This window comes from Bubalus kerabau, chromosome X (assembly GCF_029407905.1).
Source record: "Bubalus kerabau isolate K-KA32 ecotype Philippines breed swamp buffalo chromosome X, PCC_UOA_SB_1v2, whole genome shotgun sequence".
NCBI classification, from domain to species: domain Eukaryota; kingdom Metazoa; phylum Chordata; class Mammalia; order Artiodactyla; family Bovidae; genus Bubalus; species Bubalus kerabau.
The window spans coordinates 71,561,852-71,587,983 of record NC_073647.1 but is presented as its reverse complement, the minus strand read 5'-3'; the positions used below and the strand labels follow the sequence as shown (position 1 = coordinate 71,587,983).

The 26,132-nt window shown below is 39.4% G+C and overlaps 1 protein-coding gene across 9 annotated transcripts in view; it reads left to right on the top strand.

The window, feature by feature from the left end:
- Positions 1–26,132, top strand: part of ACSL4 (acyl-CoA synthetase long chain family member 4) — a 78,908-nt gene that overhangs the window by 40,898 nt on the left and 11,878 nt on the right. For 3 of the 9 annotated variants that reach the window (XM_055565138.1, XM_055565139.1, XM_055565140.1), the window contains 12 exons: positions 2,343–2,872; positions 3,182–3,359; positions 3,730–3,839; positions 3,957–4,095; positions 6,806–6,956; positions 7,097–7,220; positions 7,970–8,041; positions 17,172–17,311; positions 18,309–18,481; positions 20,328–20,402; positions 22,848–23,039; positions 24,636–24,750. In XM_055565138.1, the coding sequence (XP_055421113.1) occupies positions 2,522–2,872; positions 3,182–3,359; positions 3,730–3,839; positions 3,957–4,095; positions 6,806–6,956; positions 7,097–7,220; positions 7,970–8,041; positions 17,172–17,311; positions 18,309–18,481; positions 20,328–20,402; positions 22,848–23,039; positions 24,636–24,750 (1,820 nt within the window). In that variant the 5' untranslated portion in view covers positions 2,343–2,521. The remainder of the gene's footprint in view (positions 1–2,342; positions 2,873–3,181; positions 3,360–3,729; positions 3,840–3,956; positions 4,096–6,805; positions 6,957–7,096; positions 7,221–7,969; positions 8,042–17,171; positions 17,312–18,308; positions 18,482–20,327; positions 20,403–22,847; positions 23,040–24,635; positions 24,751–26,132) is intronic. The other 6 variants (XM_055565146.1, XM_055565147.1, XM_055565144.1 and 3 more) reach the window with 3 other exon arrangements.

Here is a 26,132-nt window from a genome sequence, read left to right as displayed (position 1 = left end):
TAAAAATGATGACATAATCAAGGATCAGAATGAGTGGTAGACATTTCTAGTGATGTGGGAAATTAGGAAAAGGAGAGATTATCATGGATTTGGGTAGTCATGGAATGTTTGATGGAGGAGGGGATCTTGCATACTGAGGATCAGGCACTATGATAGACCCTTGGTGTATTCTATCTTGAAAAAAAAAAAAAAAGGATGATGAGACTTGTCAGAGAGATGGAGAAAGCAATTTCTAGGTATATTGTTGTTTAGTAACTCAATTGTGTTTGGCTCTTTGTGACCCCATGGACTGTAGGCCCTCTAGGCTCCTCTGTCCATGGGATTTCCCAGGCAAGAATACTGGAGCAGGTAGTTGTTCCCTTCTCCAGGGGATCTTCCAACCCAGGGATCAAACCCACATCGGCTGCATTGGCAGGCAGATCCTTCCCACTGAGCCACCGGGGAAGCCCTTTTCTAGGTATAGTAAAGCATAAAGTTAAAGTTGCAAGGGCCCCAGGAAATTGTAAGGGTGGTGTCAACCTTTGGTGTTCATGGATGGATTCCAGGGAACTCAGGAATTCCCTGAATTTGAGTATACCATTCTGCATATCTTTCCGAGGAGAACTGGGTTTATAGTACTCATTGAATTCTGAAAGTGGTCCATCACCCCTAGGAAGTTAAGGCCTACTGATCTAGCCAGATCTTATGCTCAGAGGCTTTGCCCAAGGTTACACAGCTAGTCAGTGACAGAGATGGGGCCCGAATCGCGGGTTGTTTCATCTGTAATTTCTTGCTCATTTCACCACGCTCAGTTGAACAACATGAATAACAGCAGAGCAGGCTTAAGGATTATGTTACCATTTTATAGTAATTGGTGTAAAAAGGCACAACTGTCTTGGGGTCAGTAGTTGATTTTCACAGGAGTTGCAGAAGGATGCACTTTGCTTTGGCCCCTCAAAGTGAGCTAATACTTTACTTTTTTCTAGTTGAAATATACTGCCACTCACCAAAATAGCTTTCTCAGCTGAAGGCAAGCTCCTGGAGAAAGATTATTCTCCGTGAGGCTGTTTCTGCAGTTCCTTTCCAGTTGGCACTGTTTTTCTGACCTGCAGTGGCCTCCAGTTTCCTGCCAAATCAAATGAAAACTACTTCGCCTGATTTGTCAGATCATGTACTACTGTGGCCTGTACTGCTGTGGCGAGTACTTTGTGCCCCAGTCAGGCGAGTGTCCTTATTATTCGCACTCATTCCTCTCCTCGAGTCTTTTCATTCCTCTCTTCATGTGGTTCCCCAGCCCAGAATGACCTCTGTCCTTTTCCTTTGTTTCCAGATCCCCAACATAAGGTCCAGCTTAAGTCTAATCTCCACAAAGCTTCCCTTTGTAACTGTGGACTATTTTGCACTTGCTCTGAACTGCTATCACATTAATTGCTTGCACTGCGCACCACAGGACTTAGGTATTTCTACAGACTCTTCATTGGAAAGAAGGTCGAGTGGTCACTTTGAGAATGGGGTTCCAGGAAGTCCAGGGTGGGACTCAGGGCACCCCCAATCCCTGCTTCAGCCAGAGCAATTCTACTTTAGTGTTTACAGATGGGAAATCTTCACTAGTGTTTATTTGATGAAATGGGTTAGCTGCCCCTTTCTCCTGCAAACAAAGTTTGAAAAACACTGGATCTATCTTGTGTGCTGATGACCTCATAACTGTTAACTCATAATGAGCAGGGGCCAGGAGACTTACACTGCCTTGGACTTAATACTGCCACTCCCAGGCAACTGGTGCAATTTGAGCACAAAACAGACATGTAGGAAATGATTTTATGATTATATTAGTCCAATTTGGGGGATAAGCGATAATGAATAGCATTACTAAAAAATTATCTTAATGAAGAACTCAGAATATTTCTGGGTTGATCATTGAGAAATAAACCAAAATTGGTGGATTTATTTCCCCTCTTTTGAAAAAGTCAAATACTATTTAAAGCTGTTCAGTTTACACGTGCATAGTGAAGAGAAACCTCAGTATTGGCATTCTCTGCTCTCCTAAAATTTAGCCAAACTTAAATATCACAGGCATGTGCTCATATAGTTGCTATAGTGTTATACAACTGACTTGTAGAGTCACGTGCAGTATACCAGATAACCTAGAAAAATTGCATCTAAAATTTATGGCCATAATGTTTTTAAAACTGGAAAAAACCAGTCTTTCAGACCAGTTATTTCTGCTTTCTCGTATCAAATCAATGCTAGAAGCTAATAAAAACCTGAGTATTTAAATCAATGGTGCTATCAACTTGTTAATACTCTTTTGTTTTTGTTTTGTTTTCCCTGCTCTCTGCCTGGTTCATTGTCTTCACCTGCAGGTGTACTTTATTGTCGGCTTCCAAAGATTACTAACTCTTTCTGTATCATTAAAATTGAACTGCCTTGACTATTCTGCTACTCTTACTGCTGCTCCCATTATTGCCTTCTTCAGCAAAATCAGGCTTTCCGAAGCCAAAGAATAACAAGAAATAAACACCATTTTAGAAGCCTTGCCACCATGAAACTTAAGCAAAGTGTGCTCACCATTATTTTGCTGCCTATCCACCTGTTAATAACAATATACAGTGCCCTTATATTTATTCCATGGTATTTTCTTACCAATGCTAAGAAGAAAAACGCTATGGCAAAGAGAATAAAAGCTAAGCCCACCTCAGACAAACCTGGAAGTCCATATCGTTCTGTCACGCACTTCGACTCGCTAGCTGTCATAGACATCCCTGGAGCAGACACCCTGGATAAATTATTCGATCATGCTGTCTCCAAGTTTGGGAAGAAGGAGACCCTGGGGACCAGGGAAGTCCTAAGTGAAGAAAATGAAATGCAGCCAAATGGAAAGGTTTTTAAGAAGGTAAAGCATTTTTGGGCTTTCTATTTTTTTTTAAGGGGAAGGTACACTTGACTATAAATCAAGTGCATTTATTTTTTTTTAATTTTATTTTATTTTTAAACTTTACATAATTGTATTAGTTTTGCCAAATATCAAGTGCATTTAAAACATGCCAACATTTCATTATAGTGCCTGTAACTAATTCTCCAAAGCTGTTCCTAGCGTCTGTGTATTCACTTAAGGGCAATTTTGAGTTCTCCCCACTGAATAGTATTTTAATTGCTTGTTTGAGCACATATGCTAATAGTACAGCATCTCTCACTCTAACAGTTAATTCTCGGGAATTATAAATGGTTGAACTATCTCGACGTGAACCGCCGAGTGAATAACTTCGGTAGTGGACTCACTGCACTGGGACTGAAGCCAAAGAGCACCATTGCCATTTTCTGTGAGACCAGGGCTGAATGGATGATTGCGGCACAGACCTGCTTTAAGTATAATTTTCCTCGTAAGTGCCTGGTGGTTTTGGAGGGAGAGAGTGGGCTGTTCTTATACATGAAACTGTCCTGAGCAGGTGTTAAGCCAGAACCTGTTGACCTTGAGAATCTTAACTGATGAATTTGTGCCCAGTTTGTGGCACTTTTAGTATTTTCTGGTTTCTTTAGGTTTAGAGAGTTAGAATCCTGAGAATTTGTAAGACACATTTGTGACTGCCAGGAAGTTTGAGGCAAAGTGGAAGGGTAAGAGCAGAGACTATGAAAGCAAAGTAGATTATAAAATATATTCATGTCTGTGAGTCTACCATTAAAAGTTGGCTGAAATAATATATCTAAGAAATGTTTATCATTTAATGTTTGTGTTTATTTTTTATTATGTAGTTGTGACTTTATATGCCACCCTTGGCAGAGAAGCTGTAGTTCATGGGTTAAATGAATCTGAGGCTACATATCTGATTACTAGTGTTGAACTTCTGGAGAGTAAACTTAAGGTAAATATGACATTTTCTTTTAATTTATGGTAGCATTTGACAGCATAGGAAAATATTCAGTAATGAAGTTGATTGCAGGCCCATATTTAATAGCTGGATTTTCCTTCTGTTCAACAGACTGCATTGATAGATATCAACTGTGTTAAACATATCATTTATGTGGACAATAAGGCTATCAATAAAGCAGAATACCCTGAAGGATTTGAGATTCACAGCATGCAATCAGTAGAAGAGTTGGGATCCAAGCCAGAAAACTGTAAGTAAAGCAAACAAATTTATTAATTGATTCAAGGCTTATTATTCCAGTACATTAAAGAAATAATACAAGTGAAAACTGTTAAGTTCTCTGATTTAAAAAAAAGGTTTGTATAACTCAATAAAAAATAACTTTAAAAATGTTTAAAAACTATCAAGACCATATAATATTAAGATTTTCTCTCCCTCCTCAAAAAGGTAACCACTGTTTGAAAATTTACTAAATTACTGAGAAGTATTCAATGGTTCAGGGCTTCCCTGGTGGCTCAGATGGTAAAGAATCCGTCTGCAATGCAGGAGACCGGGGTTCGATCCTGGGGTTCGGAAGGTCCCTGGAGAAGGGAGTGGCTACCCATTCTAGTATTCTTGCCTGGAGAATTCCATGGGCAGAGGAGCCTGGCAAACTACAGTGCATGGGGTTGAAGAGAGTTGGACACAACTTAGCAACTAAGCATGCATGCATTCGATGATTCAGATTTATGGCAGCTGCTGCCAAACTTTCTTCCCTTTTTTTTTTTTTTTGTTAAAAACCTACTATAACCTTCCAGTCTGAACCTCATGTAAGGGACAGATCTCAGGCCTTCCATTCAGTAAAATTTTCCTTTATTTTTTTCAGTGCTAATGCCACTGATTTTAATCATATCTCTGAGGATACAAACCATAAATAAAACCATACTTGGATTTATTCTACTACTGATATGGTAGTTGGTATTCCATTTGAAATAAGTGTGTCATATCAAAATGTCAGTTGGTCATCAGGTCACAGAGGGTTGAACAGTTGAAATACTCCATTTAAATTATTTTCTTTCACATGTTTAATGAGAAGATCACAATACTCTGCTAGATGAGGAAGCCAAGTCTTTTATAACAGGCAGTCAGCATGCCTGCCCTTTGCTCTGAGGAAAAGTATTATCTTTATTGTACTGGACAGTGAGCATGCCTGTTCTTTGCTCCAGAGGGAGACACTTTTTCTGTCTTCCAAGGCTGTTCACTGTGGAATCATCCTTGAAAAGATAGTCCAGAATAAAGTCAGTGCCTCTGCTCACAAGATGTGCAGAAACTCAACAGACCCATGGAGAGTTGTGTCTCAACACCAGGTTGACACTGCAAGATTGGAATAAAGTTGACTGACAAGTCCTGATTGGTTGGGATTTGTTGGCATAAAACTATGGGAGGTAGGGGTCCTCATAATTTTGTGTGAGCCATAACATGATAGACCCACATATCCCACCTAGTCCACTCATCTCTACCTTCTTTTATTGTATTTTACAAATGCATCCATCCATAAATTATTAGGGGGAAAAAAGGTCCTCATAGTTTGAGAAGCACAACTCGAGCAGACAGGTTAGCAAGCTTCAACCTGCATCTGTTTCTCTAAATGAAGTTGGATTGGAACACAGTCACATCCATTTGTTTAACAACTGCCTATGGTTTCCTTCACTCTCCAGTAACAAACCTGGGTAGCTTTGGCAGAGAGACCATACGACCCTCCAAGTTTAAAATATTTACTCTGTGGTCCTTTGCAATAAAAGTTGGCCGATCCCTGCTCAAGACAGCTGACTGTAATCTGTTGGGAAGACCTCTCTATTTCTTTCCCCTAATCATTCAACAAGCAGAGACGGCACTGGAGCTCAGGACACAAGATGATTAAACGTTCCTACCTGAAGGCAGACGGCAAGAAGAAACAAAGTTTAGAAACTGTTTAGATATTACCTTTGGTGGGAAATGAAGGGCATCTAAGCCCCTCTTAATTGTCTCTTTTTCTTGGTTTCCTAAAATTCCTGTTTGATTTTGATTAAAAAGAATCGAAGTATGGTCTGACCCTGATAGGGAAAGAAGCATTAATTCTGGAAGACCCAAAAGAATCCCCAATCCAGACACATACCAAATATTCTAACTACAGGCATGAGTGAGTGTGTGTGTGTGTGTGTAGCAGAGAGAAACAACTTCCTCTTACAGTTTTTATGTCACTGCACTTTCAGCAGTTTCAAGAAATGATTTCCTTTATAGATTTCAAGAAGCAACCATCAAAACACAGACATCATTTTGGTTTGATGTCCTTTGGATTTTACTTGCTACTTGGAATCTAATTAAAAAATATGTTAAATGTATAATGGTTATCTTATTGTTATCTTACTCAACATCCATGGTTCAATTATTTTTTAAAATAAAATTATTTTTCTAAAAATTTGAAAAAAGTCAAGTCCAGTTGGTTTTCAATCAGGAGTGTGTATGAGTGTCACCTGTGGAGCCTGTGATCCATTCCAGACATACAAAACCAGAATTTTCAGAGCTAGGGTCCAGAGATAGTATTTTATTTAAGTTGCACAGGCGATTCTTATGCCCGCCAGTGGTTAAGAACCAAAATCTAGTCCAACCATTTCATTTTAGACATGAGAAAACTGAGGCTTGAGGAGCTCACACACAGTACTCTATCGTCCTAATTCTCCAGATCTTAGATATCTTTCCACAACAAAACCCTGTAAACAGCACTGTGGAGAGGAATTAGGCTAAACATTCAGAAAATGGGCCAAATTAAGTTTGAAGTTCTCATTGCAGGTAACCAGAATTGGATAACCATTTTCTTGTTGATGATCAATAGGGAGTATTTGTTTTAAATAGTTTATCATTACACCAGAATCTAAAAATCTTATCTCTTTTTAACAGTTTAACTTTTAAACTAAAGGAAATGTGCTTTTTCATTCATTTAGTGAGCATTTCTCCAAATAGACCAACTCCTTCAGACTTGGCTATTGTCATGTATACCAGTGGATCTACTGGCCGACCTAAGGGAGTGATGATGCATCATAGCAATTTGATAGCTGGAATGACTGGCCAGTGTGAGAGAATTCCTGGGCTGGGGTAAGAGAAAATTATTGAGTGTTCTTAGAACTAATGTTTGACATTCTCTAAACTCAGACTATAGTAAAACAATAATTGATGTTTCTAATTTACAATGTCTTTTTAAGAATGGCTAGAATCTTTCTCTTACTTTGTTTTAGACCAAAGGATACGTATATTGGCTACCTGCCTTTGGCTCATGTGCTTGAGTTGACAGCAGAGATCTCTTGCTTTACCTATGGCTGTAGGATTGGATATTCTTCTCCACTTACACTCTCTGACCAGGTGACAAGCTTTTCAGTCTATTGACATGATCATATTAAGTTACAGTGTTCGGCTGAGAATAGTTTACTAAAACATGAAATATTTTAATTCAGCTAAAACTTTCTCCTTGGCTTCAAAAATAGCTCCCATGAGCAGTATGTTGCTATAGAAAATAACCTTGAGGATTTGTTAGCATTGCTTTATCTATATATTTTAAAATTATTTTGAGACTGATAATTACTTTCATTGTCTTCAGTATTCTATCAACCAAAATGTTACCAAAATAGTATTTCTATATGATGCTAGTTGATGTTCATAGAGATGACTTTGAGATGTGGCTTTGCCTTCTGGCTGATCAAAGAAAATTAAATTTTTTTTCAGTTTTGTTTTAGTGTTTGATCTACCTTAGTTTAGGTTTTTTCACCTTTTTTTGTTTTTGTTTGAAAATGGATAGTCTGTGCTATGTGTAATATGTTATTAGTAAAAACGCTCAGTTTACCAAAATACCCCATTTTCTTTTATCCTGGATCAGAGTTTCTCCTATAAGAAAGACTGAAATGTGCTAGAAGAAATCATCTACAGGACAAAACACTAATATCCTCATACCTCAGACTTGTAGGTTATGATAGTTGGAACAGAGAACTCACAGAGCAGTAGAGAGCAAATTCCATGTGTAAATGTCTGTCTTTGCTCCTGCTAATACTTAAATTATAACCTTTTTTCTGCTAAGGTTTCTTTCCTTGATCCTATTTACTTTTTGTTTACTCTAGTCCAGCAAAATTAAAAAGGGAAGCAAGGGAGACTGTACTGTACTGAAGCCTACACTCATGGCTGCTGTCCCGGTGAGTATAGCATGTCAGTGTCATCCATGGCCTGCACTTGGACTTTAAAAAAAGTAACCCTCTTAAATATTTGTCAACGTTTGTAAACAATTGTACTTTGTGGAAATTACGGTAAAATGTGTCCCTTAAAATCTTAGATAAGCATCTGGAAAAGATGAAATGGCAACCTTCTAAAGTGGATGCCTGTAAGGGTTTGCTGATTCTTGAAAATTAAGTGATGAAACTGACCTAGCTCAAATTACCTAGTCTGAGAATTGGTCATAATATTTTAAAGATAGATGACACTCCAAAGATCATTTAGTTTAGTCACTTCATTTAAAAATGAGGCAACCGAGGCTATCCTAGAAAACTGGGGCAGTGTATCCAAGGTTACAGAGCTGGTTCATGGCAGAGCTGAATCTAGAATCCAAGCTGCTGACCCTTATGGTGGCTAAGAAAGATTAAGGAAACTGTCATATGAGAGAACTCCCAGAGAAAAAAAGTTGAATTCTCAGTTCAGTTCAGTTACCAGTCATGTCTGAGACTTTGCGACCGCATGGACTGCAGCACACCAGGCTTCCCTGTCCCATCACCAACTCCCAGAGCTTGCGCAAACTCATGTCCATAGAGTAGGTGATGCCATCTAATCATCTTGTACTCTGTCGTCCCCTTCTCTTCCTGCCTTCAGTCTTTCCCAGCATCAGGGTCTTTTCCAATGAGTCAGCTCGTCACATCAGATTGAATTCTAGATATTAAAAATCTTTATGTGAAATATTGCCTTTCATAAAAATAAGATGTTACATTTTATAGCCTTGTAATGATAAATTATTAAATATTTAACAATGTTTCTAACTTGTATAGTCAAATATATTCTAGCACTTTAGGCTTTAGAAACTCCAGTGGGAGTATCACTACTGCTTGTATTATGATCAGACTTTACATCTTATCCTATTATCTTTCTAAGAATTATTTTTGCATATGGAAAGCCTGTGATTAGATAATGAAGTGTTCAGTCCAAGTTTTTCTAAGAATTACAGATGGAAGATAATTTTTTTTACCTTCAAATTACCAAAATAACCTAAGTATTAGATCAGAGTAGCATTTGCATTTTTATTTAGAAAGTGAAGTGAAGTCGCTCAGTCGTGTCCGACTCTTTGCGACCCGTGGAGCCCACCAAGCTCCTCCGTCCATGGGATTCTCCAGGCAAGAATACTGGAGTCGGTTGCCATTTCCTTCTCCAGGGGATCTTCCCGACCCAGGGACCGAACCCAGGTCTCCCACATTGCAGGCAGATGCTTTAATCTCTGCACCACCAGGGAAGCCCTTAAATACAAGCAAAGATTTCAAGGGAGGAAAGGAAGCCAGGTTGAAAGAAGAAGGGGGAGGAGGCGGTGCTGTAGAATTCAGCAAGTTTACAAACTGAAAGGAGAGTCTTCTGATTAAAAGCATAATAAAATGTTGATAATAGGTTTCACAGTACTTAACTATGTTCCAGACACTGTGCTAAGTGCTTTAGATGGATCATCTTTCTTAATCCTCCCTAACACTCTGCTGCTGTTGCTGCTGCTAAGTCACTTCAGTCATGTCCGACTCTGCTAGGTGGGTCCTTGTATAAAGAAAAAAAAAAAACTTGCCAAAGGTCACAGAGCCCATAGGTGGTAATTAAAACTTGAACTGGGATGGCAGAGACTTCTTAACCACTGTGGCTGTCTATTTACGATTGTCTTTGGGAAACAGTATGTTGGGTTTATTACCCAGGAGTTCTTAGGAAACAGTATCGGAGGATATAACTAGGGAGGGGGAAGGACCGAGGAGTCTAGGAAATAATGTTTGATTTATGCCTGAAAGATAAACAACAGTTAGCTGATATGCTGTGTATCTTTTAATTACCTGTTTTTCATTCTTTACTTTGTGTCTTGGGAGGATAACACCAGGAGGATTTGCACGTGTTTTGATTTCTGGTGGGGCTTAGCCCCTTGTTGGTGCTCATGAGAGATCAGAGGACGGAGAGAGAGGTCTACCTATTTACTGACTTTGCCTCTTCCCTGCTAAGCTGCCATTTTTGGTAGTTGTTGCCAGTGCTCATTGGATAGTCTCTTTCCTATTGGCTCTAACCAGGTCTTTCCCATGGCAATGGTCCTCCATCAGATTCTAGTAATACTTCTCTCCTCGCACTTCTTCAGACCTAGAGATAGTAAACCATCTCCTATGTTGCTAGTTCACTGATGCTTCACCATACCTTATTGGTCCCCTTAGCTCCTTCCACCCCTCTTTAAATAAGCCTTAAAAAAATCTTTTTATTGAGAATTGTTTCTGATATACTCTATTTTCTCAGTTTCTTTCCTGAGTCAGAATAAAAGATACATTTAGTATTGTAATATTCACGTACATGATGAGAATTCACAGTAAATCACTACTTATAAGTAATGACTATTGAATGTCATGTAATATTATTAGGTCAATTTAAAGGGTGACTGAATGTGCTAACAATAAACCCTGCCAGTGTGTTGCAACTGTGTTGAGTTCTTTACTCATTAAGGCCTTTCTGTATCTGTGACTGGTATCTAGTGTTGGAAGGAGTGGTGAAAGTAGTTCTCACACATCTGCCTCACTCCCATGTGCTCTTTTCCACCCAACCTATTTTTTTTTAAAATGACTTATACATGATTTCGGTGTTGACCATCTGGTCATGTCCATGTGTAGAGTCTTCTCTTGTGTTGTTGGAAGAGGGTGTTTGCTATGACCAGTGCATTTTCTTGGCAAAACTCTATTAGTCTTTGCCCTGCTCCATTCCATATTCCAAGGCCAAATTTGCCTCTTACCCCAGGTGTTTCTTGACTTCTACTTTTGCATTCCAGTCCCCTATAATGAAAAGGACCTCTTTTTTGGGTGTTAGTTCTAAAGGTCTTGTAGGTCTTCATAGAACCATTCAACTTCAGCTTCTTCAGCATTACTGGTTGGGGCATAGGCTTTGATTACTGTGATATTGAATGGATTGACTTGGAAACGAACAAAGATCATTCTGTCATTTTTGAGATTGCATCCAAGTACTGCATTTGAGACTCTTCTGTTGACCATGGTGGCTACTCCATTTCTTCTAAGGGATTCTTGCCCGCAGTAGTAGATATAATGGTCATCTGAGTTAAATTCACCCATTCCAGTCCATTTTAGTTCTCTGATTCCTAGAATGTCGATGTTCACTCCTGCCATCTCCTGACCACTTCCAATTTGCCTTGACTCATGGACCTAACATTCCAGGTTCCTATGCAATATTGCTCTTTACAGCATCGGACTTTTCTTCCATCACCAGTCACATCCACAACTGGGTGTTGTTTCTGCTTTGGCTCCATCCCTTCATTCTTTCTGGAGTTATTTCTCCACTGATCTCCAGAAACATATTGAGCACCTACCGACCTGGGGAGTTCCTCTTCCAGTATCCTATCATTTTGCCTTTTCATACTGTTCATGGGGTTCTCAAGGCAAGAATACTGAAGTGGTTTGCCATTCCCTTCTCCAGTGGACCACATTCTATCAGACCTCTCCACCATCACCCATCTGTCCTGGGTGGCCCCACACAGCATGGCTTAGTTTCATTGAGGTAGACAAGGCTGTGGTCCCTGTCGGAGAAGGCAATGGCAACCCACTCCAGTACTCTTGCCTGGAAAATCCCATGGATGGAGAGGCCTGGTGGGCTGCAGTCCATGGGGTTGCTAGGAGTCAGACATGACTGAGCGACTTCACTTTATTTTTTCACTTTCATGCATTGGAGAAGGAAATGGAAACCCACTCCAGTGTTCTTGCCTGGAGAATCCCAGGGACGGGGGAGCCTGGTGGGCTCCCGTCTATGGGGTTGCACAGAGTTGGACACAACTGAAGCGACTTAGCAACAGCAGCAGCAGCAGCGGTCCCTGTGATCAGATTCACTAGTTTTCTGTGATTATGGTTTCAGTGTGTCTGCCCTCTGATGCCTTCTCGCAGCACCTACCATCTTACTTGGGTTTCTCTTACCTTGGACATGGGGTATCTCTTCACGGCTGCTCCAGCAAAGTGCAGCCACTGCTCCTTACCTTGGACGAGGGGTGTCTCCTCACGGCTGACCCTCCTGACCTTGAACGTGGAGTAGCTCCTCTCGGCCCTCCTGCGCCTGCTCAGTCACTGCTCCTTGGACGTGGGGTAGCTCCTCTTGGCCGTTGCCCTTGACCTTGGGCGTGGGGTTGCTCCTCTCAGCCCTGCCCCTGACCTCAGGCGTGGGGTAGTTCCTCCCTGCTGCCACAGCACCTGACCTCAGGTGTGGGGTAGCTCCTCCCAGCCACCGCCCCTGACCTCGGGCGTGGGGTAGCTCCTCTTGGCCGATGCCCAGATTATGACTCCTTATTGGCAAATTCAGACTTAAATTGAAGGAAGTAGGGAAAACCACTCGACCATTCAGGTATGACCTAAGTCAAATCCCTTATGATTATACAGTGGAAGTGAGAAATATATTTAAGGGACTAGATATGATAGATAGAGTGCCTGATGAACTATGGACGGAGGTTCGTGACATTGTACAGGAGACAGGGATCAAGACCATCCCCATTGGAAAAGAAATGCAAAAAAGCAAAATGGCTATCTGAGGAAGCCATACAAATAGCTGTGAAAAGAATAGAAGTGAAAAGCAAAGGAGAAAAGGAAAGATATAAGCATCTGAATGCAGAGTTCCAAAGAATAGCAAGGAGAGATAAGAAAGCCTTCCTCAGCGATCAATGCAAAGAAATAGAGGAAAACAACAGAATAGGAAAGACTAGAGATCTCTTCAAGAAAATTAGAGATGCCAAGGGAACATTTCATCCAAAGATGGGCTCAATAAAGGACAGAAATGGTATGGACCTAACAGAAGCAGAAGATATTAAGAGGTGGAAAGGATACACAGAACTGTACAGAAAAGATCTTCATGACCAAGATAATCACGATGGTGTGATCACTCACCTAGAGCCAGACATCCTGGAATGTGAAGTCAAGTGGGCCTTAGAAAGCATCACTACGAACAAAGCTAGTGGAGGTGATGGAATTCCAGTTGAGCTAGTTCAAATCCTAAAAGATGATGCTGTGAAAGTGCTGCACTCAATATGCCAGCAAATTTGGAAAACTCAGCAATGGCCACAGGACTGGAAGAGGTCAGTTTTCATTCCAATCCCAAAGAAAGGCAGTGCCAAAGAATGCTCAAACTACTGTACAATTGCACTCATCTCACATGCTAGTAAAATAATGCTCAAAATTCTCCAAGCCAGGCTTCAGCAATACGTGAACCGTGAACTTCCAGATGTTCAAGCTGGTTTTAGAAAAGGCTGAGGAACCAGAGATCAAATTGACAACATCCGCTGGATCATCGAAAAACCAAGAGAGTTCCAGAAAAACATCTATTTCTGCTTTATTGACTATGCCAAAGCCTTTGACTGTGTGGATCACAATAAACTGTGGAAAATTCTGAAAGAGATGGGAATACCAGACCACCTGACCTGCCTCTTGAGAAACCTATATGCAGGTCAGGAAGCAACAGTTAGAACTGGACATGGAACAACAGACTGGTTCCAAATAGGAAAAGGGGTATATCAAGGCTGTATATTGTCACCCTGCTTATTTAACTTCTATGCAGAGTTCATCATGAGAAATGCTGGGCTGGAAGAAGCACAAGCTGGAATCAAGATTGCCAGGAGAAATATCAATAACCTCAGATATGCAGAAGACACCACCCTTATGGCAGAAAGTGAAGAGGAACTAAAAAGCCTCTTGATGAAAGTCAAAGAGGAGAGTGGAAATATTGGCTTAATGCTCAACGTTCAGAAAACTAAGATCATGGCATCTGGTCCCATCACTTCATGGGAAATAGATGGGGAAACAGTGGAAACAGTGTCAGACTTTATTTTTTGGGGCTCCAAAATCACTGCACATGGTGGTTGCAGCCATGAAATTAAAAGATGCTTACTCCTTGGAAGGAAAGTTGTGACCAACCTCGATAGCATATTAAAAAGCAGAGGCATTACTTTGCCAACAAAGGTCCATCTAGTCAAGGCTATGGTTTTTCCAGTGGTCATGTATGGATGTGAGAGTTGGACTGTGAAGAAAGCTGAATGCCAAAGAATTGATGCTTTTGAACTGTGGTGTTGGAGAAGACTCTTGAGAGTCCCTTGGACTACAGGGAGGTCCAACCAGTCCATTCTAAAGGAGCTCAGTCCTGGGTGTTCATTGGAAGGACTGATGCTAAAGCTGAAACTCCAATACTTTGCCCACTTATTCGAAGAGCTGACTCATTGGAAAAGTCTCTGATGCTGGGAGGGACTGGGGGCAGGAGGAGAAGGGGACGACAGAGGATGAGATGGCTGGATGACATCACTGACTCGATGGACGTGAGTTTGGGTGAACTCTGGGAGTTGGTGATGGACAGGGAGGCCTGGCGTGCTGCAATTCATGGGGTCACAAAGAGACATGACTGAGTGACTGAACTGAACTGAACTGATACATGATTTATTGGTAGGATACACATGATACAATTTATTTACCTTGGTGGGGGTTAGATTGAAATATAGTTAAAGTATGCTGCTGCTGCTGCTTCTAAGTCACTTCAGTCGTGTCCGACTCTGTGCGACCCCATAGACGGCAGCCCACCAGGCTCCCCCATCCCTGGGATTCTCCAGGCAAGAACACTGGGGTGGGTTGCCATTTCCTTCTCCAATGCATGAAAGTGAAAAGTGAAAGTGAAGTCGCTCAGTCGTGTCTGACTCTTTGCGACCCCATGGACTGCAGCCTACCAGGCTCCTCCATCCATGGTATTTTCCAGGCAAGAGTACTGAAGTGGGGTGCCATCACCTTCTCCGAGTTAAGGTATAGTATTATATTAGTTTTAGGTGTACTTGTACTACATGGTTTGTCATTTGCATACCATACACTTTCTTAAGAGGAATAGTTATAGGATGTTAAAATCCTTTTAGAGAGTCTTTGGGATTTCTCAATCACAGATATAAAGAAGGATTTCAGTGTATCCAATAGTGATTCTTTTTGAGGAAATGGAGAGAAACAACATTGTACCATACTTGCGTTGCCATGCAACCGTCCCTCCCCAGCTTTATTGAGATATAATTGACATATAGCATCATGTCAGTTTTGGAGAAGGCAATGACACTCCACTCCAATACCCTTGCCTGGAAAATCCCATGGATGGAGGAGCCTGGTAGGCTGCAGTCTATGGGGTCGCTAAGAGTCAGACACGACTGAGCATCTTCACTTTCACTTTTCACTTTCATGCATTGGAGAAGGAAATGGCAACCCACTCCAGTATTCTTGCCTGGAGAATCCCAGGGACGGGGGAGCCTGTTGGGCTGCCGTCTATGGGGTTGCACAGAGTTGGACACGACTGAAGCGACTTAGCAGCATTGTGTCAGTTTAAGGTCTACAATGTGATGATTGGATATACATATGTATTGCAAAATGATTACCACAATGTTAATTAAAACATTTATCACCTCACATAGTTACTATTTGTGTTTATGGAAAGAACATTTAAGACTTTATTTTACCAACTTTCAAGTATACATACAGTCTTATTGATCATAGTCACCATGGTGTACATTAGATCTCTAGACTTATTCAACTGGAAGTTTATACCCTTTGACCAACATTTTCCCATTTCCCTCACCCCCTAGACACAGGCAACCACCAATTTATTCTCTGTTGCTATGAGTTCAGCTTTCTTATGTTTCACATATAAACGAGATCATGCAGTAGTTGGCTTTTTCTGTCTGACTCATTTCACTGAGTATAGTGTAAGGGCTGTTTCTGCTGTCCTCATTTGAGAATGACTCTGTTCTAGCATTAAAAGAGCCATCCATAGAGTTATTCATTGTAGCACAACTGAATTTATATTACTTGCTATTTTAAATATTTAAATTAGGTATACATGTGTATGCTTTATGTAATAATTCTTATTGATTTGTGCTAAGTAATGCCAAAAAAAATCATCTAGTGATATAGTGATAGTTGGGGCTTTTACTGCTTGGTTGGTTTGTTTTGTTTGTTTTATGTTTTCTATGTATTAGCTTGGGAGTTAGTATATCCCAAACCTTGAACTACTTCTAATTTTCCACAGAGCTGTGAGGAAGAATCCTTTTGTTGTTGTTAACTTAGCTTCTATTAAGATGGAATAGGAATGCCTCATGTATAAGGAAATAATTTTAAGAAACTGTAAAACTCTCTGCCAGGCTGTGAGAGTTACAAGGTAGCAGTAAGAACAACATTATGATTATATTCAACATTGTTGGGTGTTTTAGTGCTGTTTGAGAACAAGTCAATATATTTAAAAGAAAAGAACTATTTTAAAGTTATTTTTATGTTACATGTGGACGAATTATTTATACTTTCAGTTCAAGTCAGTTCAGTCACTCAGTCATGTCTGACTGCGACTCTACTGACCGCAGCCCGCCAGGCCTCTCTGTCCGTCACCAGCTCCTGGAGCTTGCTCAGACGCATGTCCATTGAGCTGGTGATGCCATCCAACCATCTCATCCTCTGTTGTCCCCATCTCCTCCTGCTTTCAGTCTTTCCCAGCATCAGGATTTTTTTTCCAGTGAGTCAGTTCTTTTCATCAGGTGACCAAAGTATTGGAGCTTCAGCTTCAGCATCAGTCCCTCCAATGAATATTCAGGACTGATTTCCTTTAGGATGGACTGGTTTGATCTCCTTGCCGTCCAGGGGACTCTCAAGAGTCTTTTCCAACACCACAGTTCAAAAGCATCAATTTAGTCAATGTTTAAAACACTTCCATTCAATAGATTTATTAATTAGCCACACCACGTGGCTTCCAGGATCTTAGTTCCCCAACCAGGGATTGAACTCAGGGCCATGGCAGTGAAAGCATTGAGTCCTAACCCCTGGACCTCCAGGGAATTCTTGTAAGAAATTTTAGATAAAGTTAGTGTATAGAAGTGAAGAAACCCCTATACTTGCTCTTAGTGTTTTTGAAATAGTAAACAAGTTAGTGAAATTAATTCTTTAATAAAGTAAATATTTCCATTATGCTAAAGACTATTAAGATTTTGTAAATAGAGTATTTTCGACTAAAGGCTATCTCAGTGTTCGTGTAGGTCTTTTCATATTATTTAATATGTTGCTTACCTTTCAGGAAATCATGGATAGAATTTATAAGAATGTTATGAGCAAAGTCCAAGAGATGAATTATATTCAGAAAACTCTGTTCAAGATAGGGTATGATTACAAATTGGAACAGATTAAAAAGGGATATGATGCACCACTTTGCAATCTGTAAGTATATTTCACAGACTCTGTAGTTTGAGCTTTTAAATCTTTTTGTGTTTTAATATCTGGAAGATGAATAAGTAAATGACAAGTAAATTTAGTTTGAGCATCACCACCATGATCATAACATTGAATTTCTCTCTTACTCACTTCTAAGCTTTGTTGCTTATATAGCAAGCAGAGGACGTTGAACTCTAATCTTGGCAGTTTAACAAATTTTAATAATTGGTGTGCATATTTAAGATTTAATTATAAAATTTGGTCTCATGAAGAAAAACTACAGTAGACTTTTTCTCAAGATAGTTGAGAAAAAAGTGATCTAACTAAAAAAGTGATTTTCAATATTTACTTTGTGTGAAGGTTTATGATTTATTGTATTCATAAAATAGCATATTAAGCATATGAATATAATGGTTACTTTAAATGTAGTGCTGGAGAGTCAAGATGAGGAAGCATTTTTCATTGGAAGGGAAATAAGATAGATGACAAAATGTTCCAAAGATTACGTTTTTTCCGTTGACATCATCCTTTTCTTTCATTTACTATGTGTCAAAGCAGTTTCCCAACACTGTACAGTTTTCTTTTTGCATTTTTCAGAGTTTTACTAGCATTTTTCAAGGTGTTACTAGTTGTTGCTTTGATCACCTCTCAGTATCACAATGGTCCCAAAATTTAGATGTTCAACCAAAGTTGAGACATCTTTTCCAGAGGCTATGAATTATGACGCTTGGTGCGTCACCAAGAATAATCTATTCATACATTAAAATACAGATAGCCAGTGGGAATTTGCTGTGTGACATGGAGAGCTCAACCCAGTGCTCTGTGACAACCTAGAGGGGTGGGATGGGATGGGAGATGGGAGTGAGGCTCAAAAGGGGAGGGGACATATGTATACCTGTGGCTGATTCATGTTGATGTATGGCAGAAACCAGCACAATATTGTAAAGCAATTATCTTCCAATAAAAGATTTTTAAAAATCATTTATTGCCCCTTTTTATCAAGGATACTGTTTAAAAAAGTGAAGGCTCTGCTGGGAGGGAATGTCCGTATGATGCTGTCTGGTGGAGCACCCCTGTCTCCGCAGACACAGCGATTCATGAATGTCTGCTTCTGCTGCCCAGTTGGTCAGGGTTATGGATTAACAGAAACGTGTGGTGCTGGGACAGTTACTGAAGGTGAGTTTTTTTTTTTTAATTAAAATTTATTGAAGTATAGTTGCTTTACAGTGTTGTGTTTGAACGTAAGCATTTTACGTAAGCATTTTTAACATGGCAAATAATTATATAATTATAATTGCTATTGGGAACCGTGGTGACTTTATGCCTCTTAAGTAATATTGGATTCAGTGCAAATCTACATATTTTAGTTTTAGAAACTTTTAGTTGAGTCATGTGTACCCTTTATTTGTCAGCCTCATAAATATTTATGACACATTGTCAGTCCTCAAAGTTCTTTTACCCTGGTCTCATAATCTCTCTCTAAAATGATCACTTCCTCAGAGCACTGCACTCTTGGATTAGGTATCATTTTTTTTTTCTCCTAGTTTTCTTTTTTTATTATCATTGGAGTAGAGCTGCATTGGAGAAGGAAATGGCAACCCACTCCAGTGTTCTTTCCTGGAGAATCCCAGGGACAGAGGAGCCTGGTGGGCTACCGTCTATGGGGTCACACAGAGTCGGACACGACTGAAGTGACTTAGTAGCAGCAGCAGCAGAGTTGCTTTATGATGTTGTATTAGTTTCTGCTTTTACACTTTTGTGCTCCCTCTTGAACCTGTGTTCCTATCCTGACTTCTTGTTTGCTTTCTTTTCTGTTATTTTCAACAGCCTACAGCAGGGTTTCTCAACTTCAGCACTGTTGAGATTTTGAACCAGATAATTCTTTATTGTTGGGACTGCTACTGCATGTTGTAGGATGTTTAGTTGCTACATAGCCGCCAGATGATGTGACAATGAATTATATCTTTAGTTGTTGCCAAGTATCCCTGGGTTGTGAAACAATGGAATAGAGCAATTCTTTTTTGTTATCTCACTTTCACTTTAAACTCCTGTCCAAAGTCGGTGCCATTATCCAAAACCATCTGTCCATTGCAAGATTGTGTATGACAGTGTTATTCAGTTCAGTTCAGTTGCTCAGTCGTGTCCGATTCTTTGCGACCCCATGGACTGCAGCACACCAGGCTTCCCTGTCCATCACCAACTCCTGGAGCTTGCCCAAACTCATGTCCATCGAGTCAGTGATAAAACCATTCAGGGCATTAGCTTTGAAGTCATTGGATTGTTTCTTTTTAATATCTTTAAATTTCACTCGATCTCCCCATGTTTTTCATTGGATTGCTCCCTCCCCTGGCTGCCACCTTTGGCATCTCACCTTTTATTACTTCACCATGTCCTAAAGTAACAGTCTTTCAACTGCTGTGTCTGCCTCTATTATATCACTTCTGTTTCATCCTGTATTCTTCTGTTAGACATGTCCACCTCAAACACTGCTTCATACCTGGTGAACCTAGATTTCAAGCATCTCTAACCTGGCACCATTGTACCTACTCATCATTATTTCCCACCTGTGTATACACCTGGGTTCTTTTCTCCAGACAAGCCAATCTTCTCTGTCTTGTATTTTCTGTTCCCTTCTCTTGGAATGCCCCTTTTGCTGTCTGGTCCCAGCCATCTTCTCACGTGCAACTCTTCTTTCCCAGCCATTTCATTTTATGTTGATCTTTCTAGCCTCCAAGGTGCTAGTGTGCTCACCTTCAGAACCATGCAGTTTACTATTTAAATGTGCTCCAAATTATTTAATGTGCTTTTCTCTCCAGGTAGTTTGTTTGTAAGCTTGGTGAGGGCAGGGTCTCTTTACCTTTAATGTGTTTTTCTCACAATGTTTAATGTAATGCTAAGGTACATAATAAGTTGTCCATAAATACTTGATTAATGCATGCAATAATCACATACTACAAAAGGACAATATCATCAGTGAAATGTCATGCACTAATTAATATCCTTGTTACTCTTTCCCTTATAGTTACTGACTATACCACTGGCAGAGTTGGGGCCCCTCTTATTTGCTGTGAAATTAAGCTAAAAGACTGGCAGGAAGGTAAGCATTTTATGACAAACTCTAGTGTTTCTAGATATGCTGAAAATCACCACAAGCCTCTAGACTTCCATTTTTTTTAAAGTGTTAGGTTGTCAATGGTAGCAAGTGAGTCTTTGCTGTTGCTTGTTTTTTGTGCTTTCTTTTTCTTCAGTAACATCATTAGGTTCCCAATAGAAAAAGAAAATCTCTAGAATCTAGGCATGAAGATTCTGAATTTGGGAATACTTGATGGATGGTAAAAAGGAAAACGTTCTTAATGGGGCATTCCCTGGGTTCAGAGAAGGATATATTATCCTATCCTTTGAATCTCGAGATTGCTAGTGAGTAGATTTGGGCTGAGAAATGAAACCCCCGATTTTCAGGGGATATAGTGACTAATCACACACACAGTCCCCCAACTTCTTAGCTCGTGACCCCAGCAAACATTTTTATAGTTGAGAATCCACTGTCTATCTTTGTATAGTTTAATTTTTATAAGTAACTGTAGAAGGTGAACCACTTAGAGACCTGTGCTTTACAGACATTAGTGATAATTCTTTTCTATAAATCAGCTGAAGGCAAAAGTAAGGCAGTCTTCCTGTGATGAAATTGTGAAAAAACATTAAGCATATTCATTAACTGCAAAATAATTAACAACCTAGCCATGCCAGATGAAGAGTAATTCAAAAGTTTAAGATTTCCTTCTATTTTTAATTTACTGTATTTGGTGTATAATATCTAAATTGAAGACATACGACATGTTATTTTGGTACCTTTATATATTGTAATATGATTGTTGCTGTAGCGACATTCAGCATCTCTATTACATTACATAATTGCCTTTTCTTTGTAGTGGATGGGATAGTTAAGTTTTAGTCTCTAAGCAAGTTTGATGGATATAGTACAATATTATTGTCTGTTAAGAAAAAATCAAAGCTTAACATTTAAAAAGGGAGTATTCACCTTAGGATGGAGTCATAGACTGAAATTTTAAAGGACCAGTTATCTTGTTGTACATATCCCTTAGGTTGTTCAAACCCAAGAAAATGAATGGGCTTTGTCTGACATAAATTTGAAGTTTCTAAAAGTGTTCCTCCTATGTGACTTTTTAATTATGTGCATTATTGTTGGTGCTCTATGAGCAAACAACCATTTCTTTTTAAATACCATGTTGGAAAGCCAGTTTCATTCCCAGGTGTTTTACATCTTGGAAATAAGACTTCATTCTCCCATGGTAGTGCCTTTGCAGCTTTAGAATGAAAATTTGAAAAAATATAGGGGCTGTGTGTCTATGTATATTGGGCATCAGCATCAAAATTGCTGTAGTCAGTGGGTTATTTATTAAGCAGTGGAATCAGAGAAACAAGGTATATTATAAAACTTGGTAAGAATAATTTTGCCTTTAATTTTTATTTTCTGATTTTTCTGGTACTGGGCTTTAATGTCAGTTTTGTGGGGAGTGGGTCCATGTTTGGAGTTTTCCTTGCTATGAAAGAATCTTTGCTTTATATAATACGAATGATGTTCATGCTTTACATACAGTGAGTTTTGTCATATTAAAATATTGAATTGTTTTAAATTTATAAGAGTAGCTAACAGCTGGAAAGAACTCTGCTTTTAATTCTTTTATGACCTAAAATCTAACCAGCATCTCAGTTTATCAATTCGAATTTTTGTGTATTTTCCTTAGAGTAAGCTTTGTTCAGTAATAAACAAGTAATGAGTGTAATAAAATGTTTCATTACTCATTGTCAATGATTTCGGTGTTTTCACTTTTAAAGCCATGACTGACCAGAGGCAAAGTGAAGAAAATAATGTTTCCCTCTCACTTCATAGCTTCTCTGGTGGCTCAGGTGATAAAGAGGCTGCCTGCACTGCAGGAGACCCAGGTTCGATCCCTGGGTCAGGAAGATCCCCTGGAGAAGGGAATGGCTACCCACTCTAGTATTCTTGCCTGGAGAACTCCATGGACAGAGGAGTCTGGCGGGCTACAGTCCCTGGGGTTGCAAAGAGTTGGGCATGACTGAGCGACTAACACTTTCTTACTTCATGGTGTTGCCTTTGAGAGCACTTACTCTCAAACTGCTCTCTTTGATTAAAACAATATATTTGAAACACATTTGATATCAAAATATTAATAATTTATTTATAACAGCTTCAAATATTATCCTACTTGGGGTGATTTTATTTTAGTAGATGTCTGTGAACCCTAATGATGTCTGTGAAGCTTTAATGATGTTCTGAGTGTGAAATTTTATGGTCCTTGAAAGGCTTCAGATGGGTTGGTACTTCTGCAGTCACAGTCACCCTCTATCCTCACACAAATCTCAGTAAATATTAACTAGTATGCTCCTGTAGAGTGAAGTAAAATTTGACCAGCAAAAAATATTAGCAAAGGATCTTTAAGAATTAATGCAAGTAAATTTTGCTTTGGAACAGTAACTAAATAGTGTTTATGACCTCCAGGCGGCTATACAATTCATGACAAGCCAAACCCCAGAGGTGAAATCGTAATTGGTGGAAAGAATATCTCCATGGGATATTTTAAAAATGAGGAGAAAACGGCTGAGGATTATTCTGTGGATGAAAGTGGCCAAAGGTGGTTTTGCACTGGTGATATTGGAGAATTCCATCCCGATGGGTGTTTACAGATTATCGGTCAGTGTGTTCTCTTTTTGTGCTTTTCTGTAGTTTTTGCAACTTCAACAACTATGAAAGGTAATATTGGTCAAGTCATTAATAACTTTGATGATGGTTCCATTGGTTTAAACTTCAAACACGTTATTTAATTAATGTCTGTGCTTCCCCATCTGTGAAATAGGGACAGCAACACTGACCTGGCAGGGGTTTTGTTAGGATGAAATGAGTTTGTATAAAATGCTTAGAGCAGGGCAGTGCCTTCACCTTAGTAAGTGGTAGTAGAAGCAACATTAGAGTGGGCAGACATAAATTTGAAGTTTCTAAAATTGTTCCTTCTTTGTGACTTTTTAATTATGTGCATTATTGTTGGTGCTCTATGAGCAAACAACCATTTCTTTTTAAATACCATGTTGAAAAGCAGGAAAATAGCAGTTGGTGATGAGAAAACAAAAATTGCTCAGAAGAGGGATTTTTGGTTGGTTGTTTGTGGGTTTTTTTCCTTTTTATCGTCAACTACATTTGGTTACATATAACCATGTACTGCAACATACCCTATTCTAGGGCTTCCTCACCATTTACCTCCCCACCCAAGAGGCATTGTGGACACATTATTTTCCCTGCTGCTGCTGCTGCTGCTGCTGCTAAGTCGCTTCAGTCGTGTCCGACTCTGTGCGACCCCATAGACGGCAGCCCACCAGGCTCCCCCGTCCCTGGGACTCTCCAGGCAAGAACACTGGAGTGGGTTGCCATTTCCTTCTCCAATGCATGAAAGTGAAAAGTGAAAGTGAAGTCGCTCAGTACTTATATGACTCTAACTAGCCTAGACTCTTAGAACGAACTTTTTGGCCAACACATCTCAGTTCTTAACGTTAATCTATTCTGAGAATGTCAGTTGGCTTGGCACTGCCTTTATTGAGCCTATTAGAATAGACTTTGAAGTTCAAAACTACTCCAAAATAGCCCTTACACTACTCACTTTAATCAGGCAAAAGTGAAAAATTTGACTAGCTAATACCGATCACAGTGTTGGGTCTCATTCAGGCCCTTTTAAAGCCATAAAATTTCCTCAGTCATATCTCCAGTGGTCCATTTAAATCTGTCTCTGGACCCGTATGCGACCTGAATAGAATTAGAGATTTCCTGAGAAAAGCTGGTTCTTCGCCTAGAAGTTTGATCTGCCAGGGAAATTTCCTGGAAGCATGGCTTGATTTAGAACCAGTAACAACCTCATTGCCTTTTTCCCCTTGATCCTTAATTGTGCTAGAATCAAAGGTTGTCTCTGTTGGCATGTAGAGTGGGTTCCCAGCCTATGGCTAGGGATATAAGACAACCTGATGATTAGCCATGCTGTGCCATCTTGTGCCAGCATGTTATTAGAGCACAGTCATTTTAACACTAAAAAATTGAAAAACTTTTGGTGTGGGATATAACATTTTAGCCAGTACTTCTTTAAGTAGGCATTTTCTTTTTAACTGATGTGTGTGAGCAGGCATTCTATATAACAAGCTTTTAGAAGTATCTTTATAACTAAAGGTTAAGGCAGTGGGATGGAAAGGAAATCAAAATTGTACATACCTGTACTGTGGGTAAGCTAACATGCTTCATGACTTACAGACCGTAAGAAAGATCTGGTGAAGTTACAAGCAGGAGAATATGTGTCTCTCGGGAAAGTAGAAGCTGCACTGAAGAACTGTCCACTTATTGATAACATCTGTGCTTTTGCCAAAAGGTAATTTTAAAGTCACATTTGTTTCGTATACTTATAGTAACAGGATAATTGGGAAAATATTGATACAATCATAAGGGAAACATTAAACTTTCAGAGTTGGGGAATGTTATACATTTTATGAAAGTTCTTGAATTCAACAGCGTAAAGGTAATTTGAGATAACCCAGACATTTTAACCATTTATGGACCACCTGCAACGTCTTGCTATGCCACAACAGTTATTTGGTTTAACATCCATAACAACTGAAACTTAGCATAAGTAATTTTCCTAGGAAGGTAACACAGCTAGTATAAGTTTTCTAAATAAAAAGCCTGAGAGACTGAACCATTTTCTTTCTTTATATGTTAATATGATTTATTTTTCTGGACTTTATTATCCCCTTTAAAAAATTTAATTGTAAAAATCATAAAACCTAAATTTACCATCTTAACCATTCTTAATACAGTTCACTAGGGTTAAGTATACTTACATTGTTGTACAACCAATCTCCAGAACTTTTCATCGTGCAAAAATGAAACTCGATGTCCATTAAACAGCTCCACATTTCCTCCTTCCCCCCATCCTCCCCACCCCCTGTCCACCAACATTGTCCTTTCTGTTTCTGTGAATTTGACTACTCTAGATACCTTAAATAAATAGAATCATACAATGCTTGTCTTTTTGTGACTGGCTAGAATATTATTCAGCCTTAATAAGGAAGGAAATTCTGATACATACTACAGTATAGATGAACCCTGAGGGAAATTCTAAGTGAAATAATCCAGTTACAAAAAGATAAGCACCATATGATTCTGTTTATTCAAGGTATCTAGAGCAGTCAAATGGCAGAATCTCTTTCTTTCTCATGGCTCAGTAATATTCCATTGTACATATAGACCACATCTTTATCCGTTCATCTGCTGATAGACACTTGTTTCTGTATCTTGGCTATTATAGACTAATGCACGCAGTCCATTACATGGACTATGCAGCTGTGAACATGGACCAGCTATCTCTTTGATATCCTGTTTTCATTTCCTTTGGATTTATACCAAGAAGTTAGATTACTGGGTCATATGATAGTTCCATTTTTGATTTTTGAGGAGCCTCCATCCTGTTTTCTATAGTGCCTGCACCAATTTGCATTCCCATCAACAGGGCACAAGTGTTCCTTTTTCTTCACATCCTCCCCCAAACTTGTTATTTCTTGACTTTTTGATAATAGCCATTTTAACAGGTATGAAGTGATATCTTATTATGGTTTTGATTTGCATTTCCCTGGTATTGAGCACCTTTTCATGTACCTGTTGGCCATCTGTATGTCTTCTTTGGAGAAATGTCTATTCAGATCCCCATACCTATTTTAACTGAATATTTTTTGCTATTGAGTTATATGAGTTCTT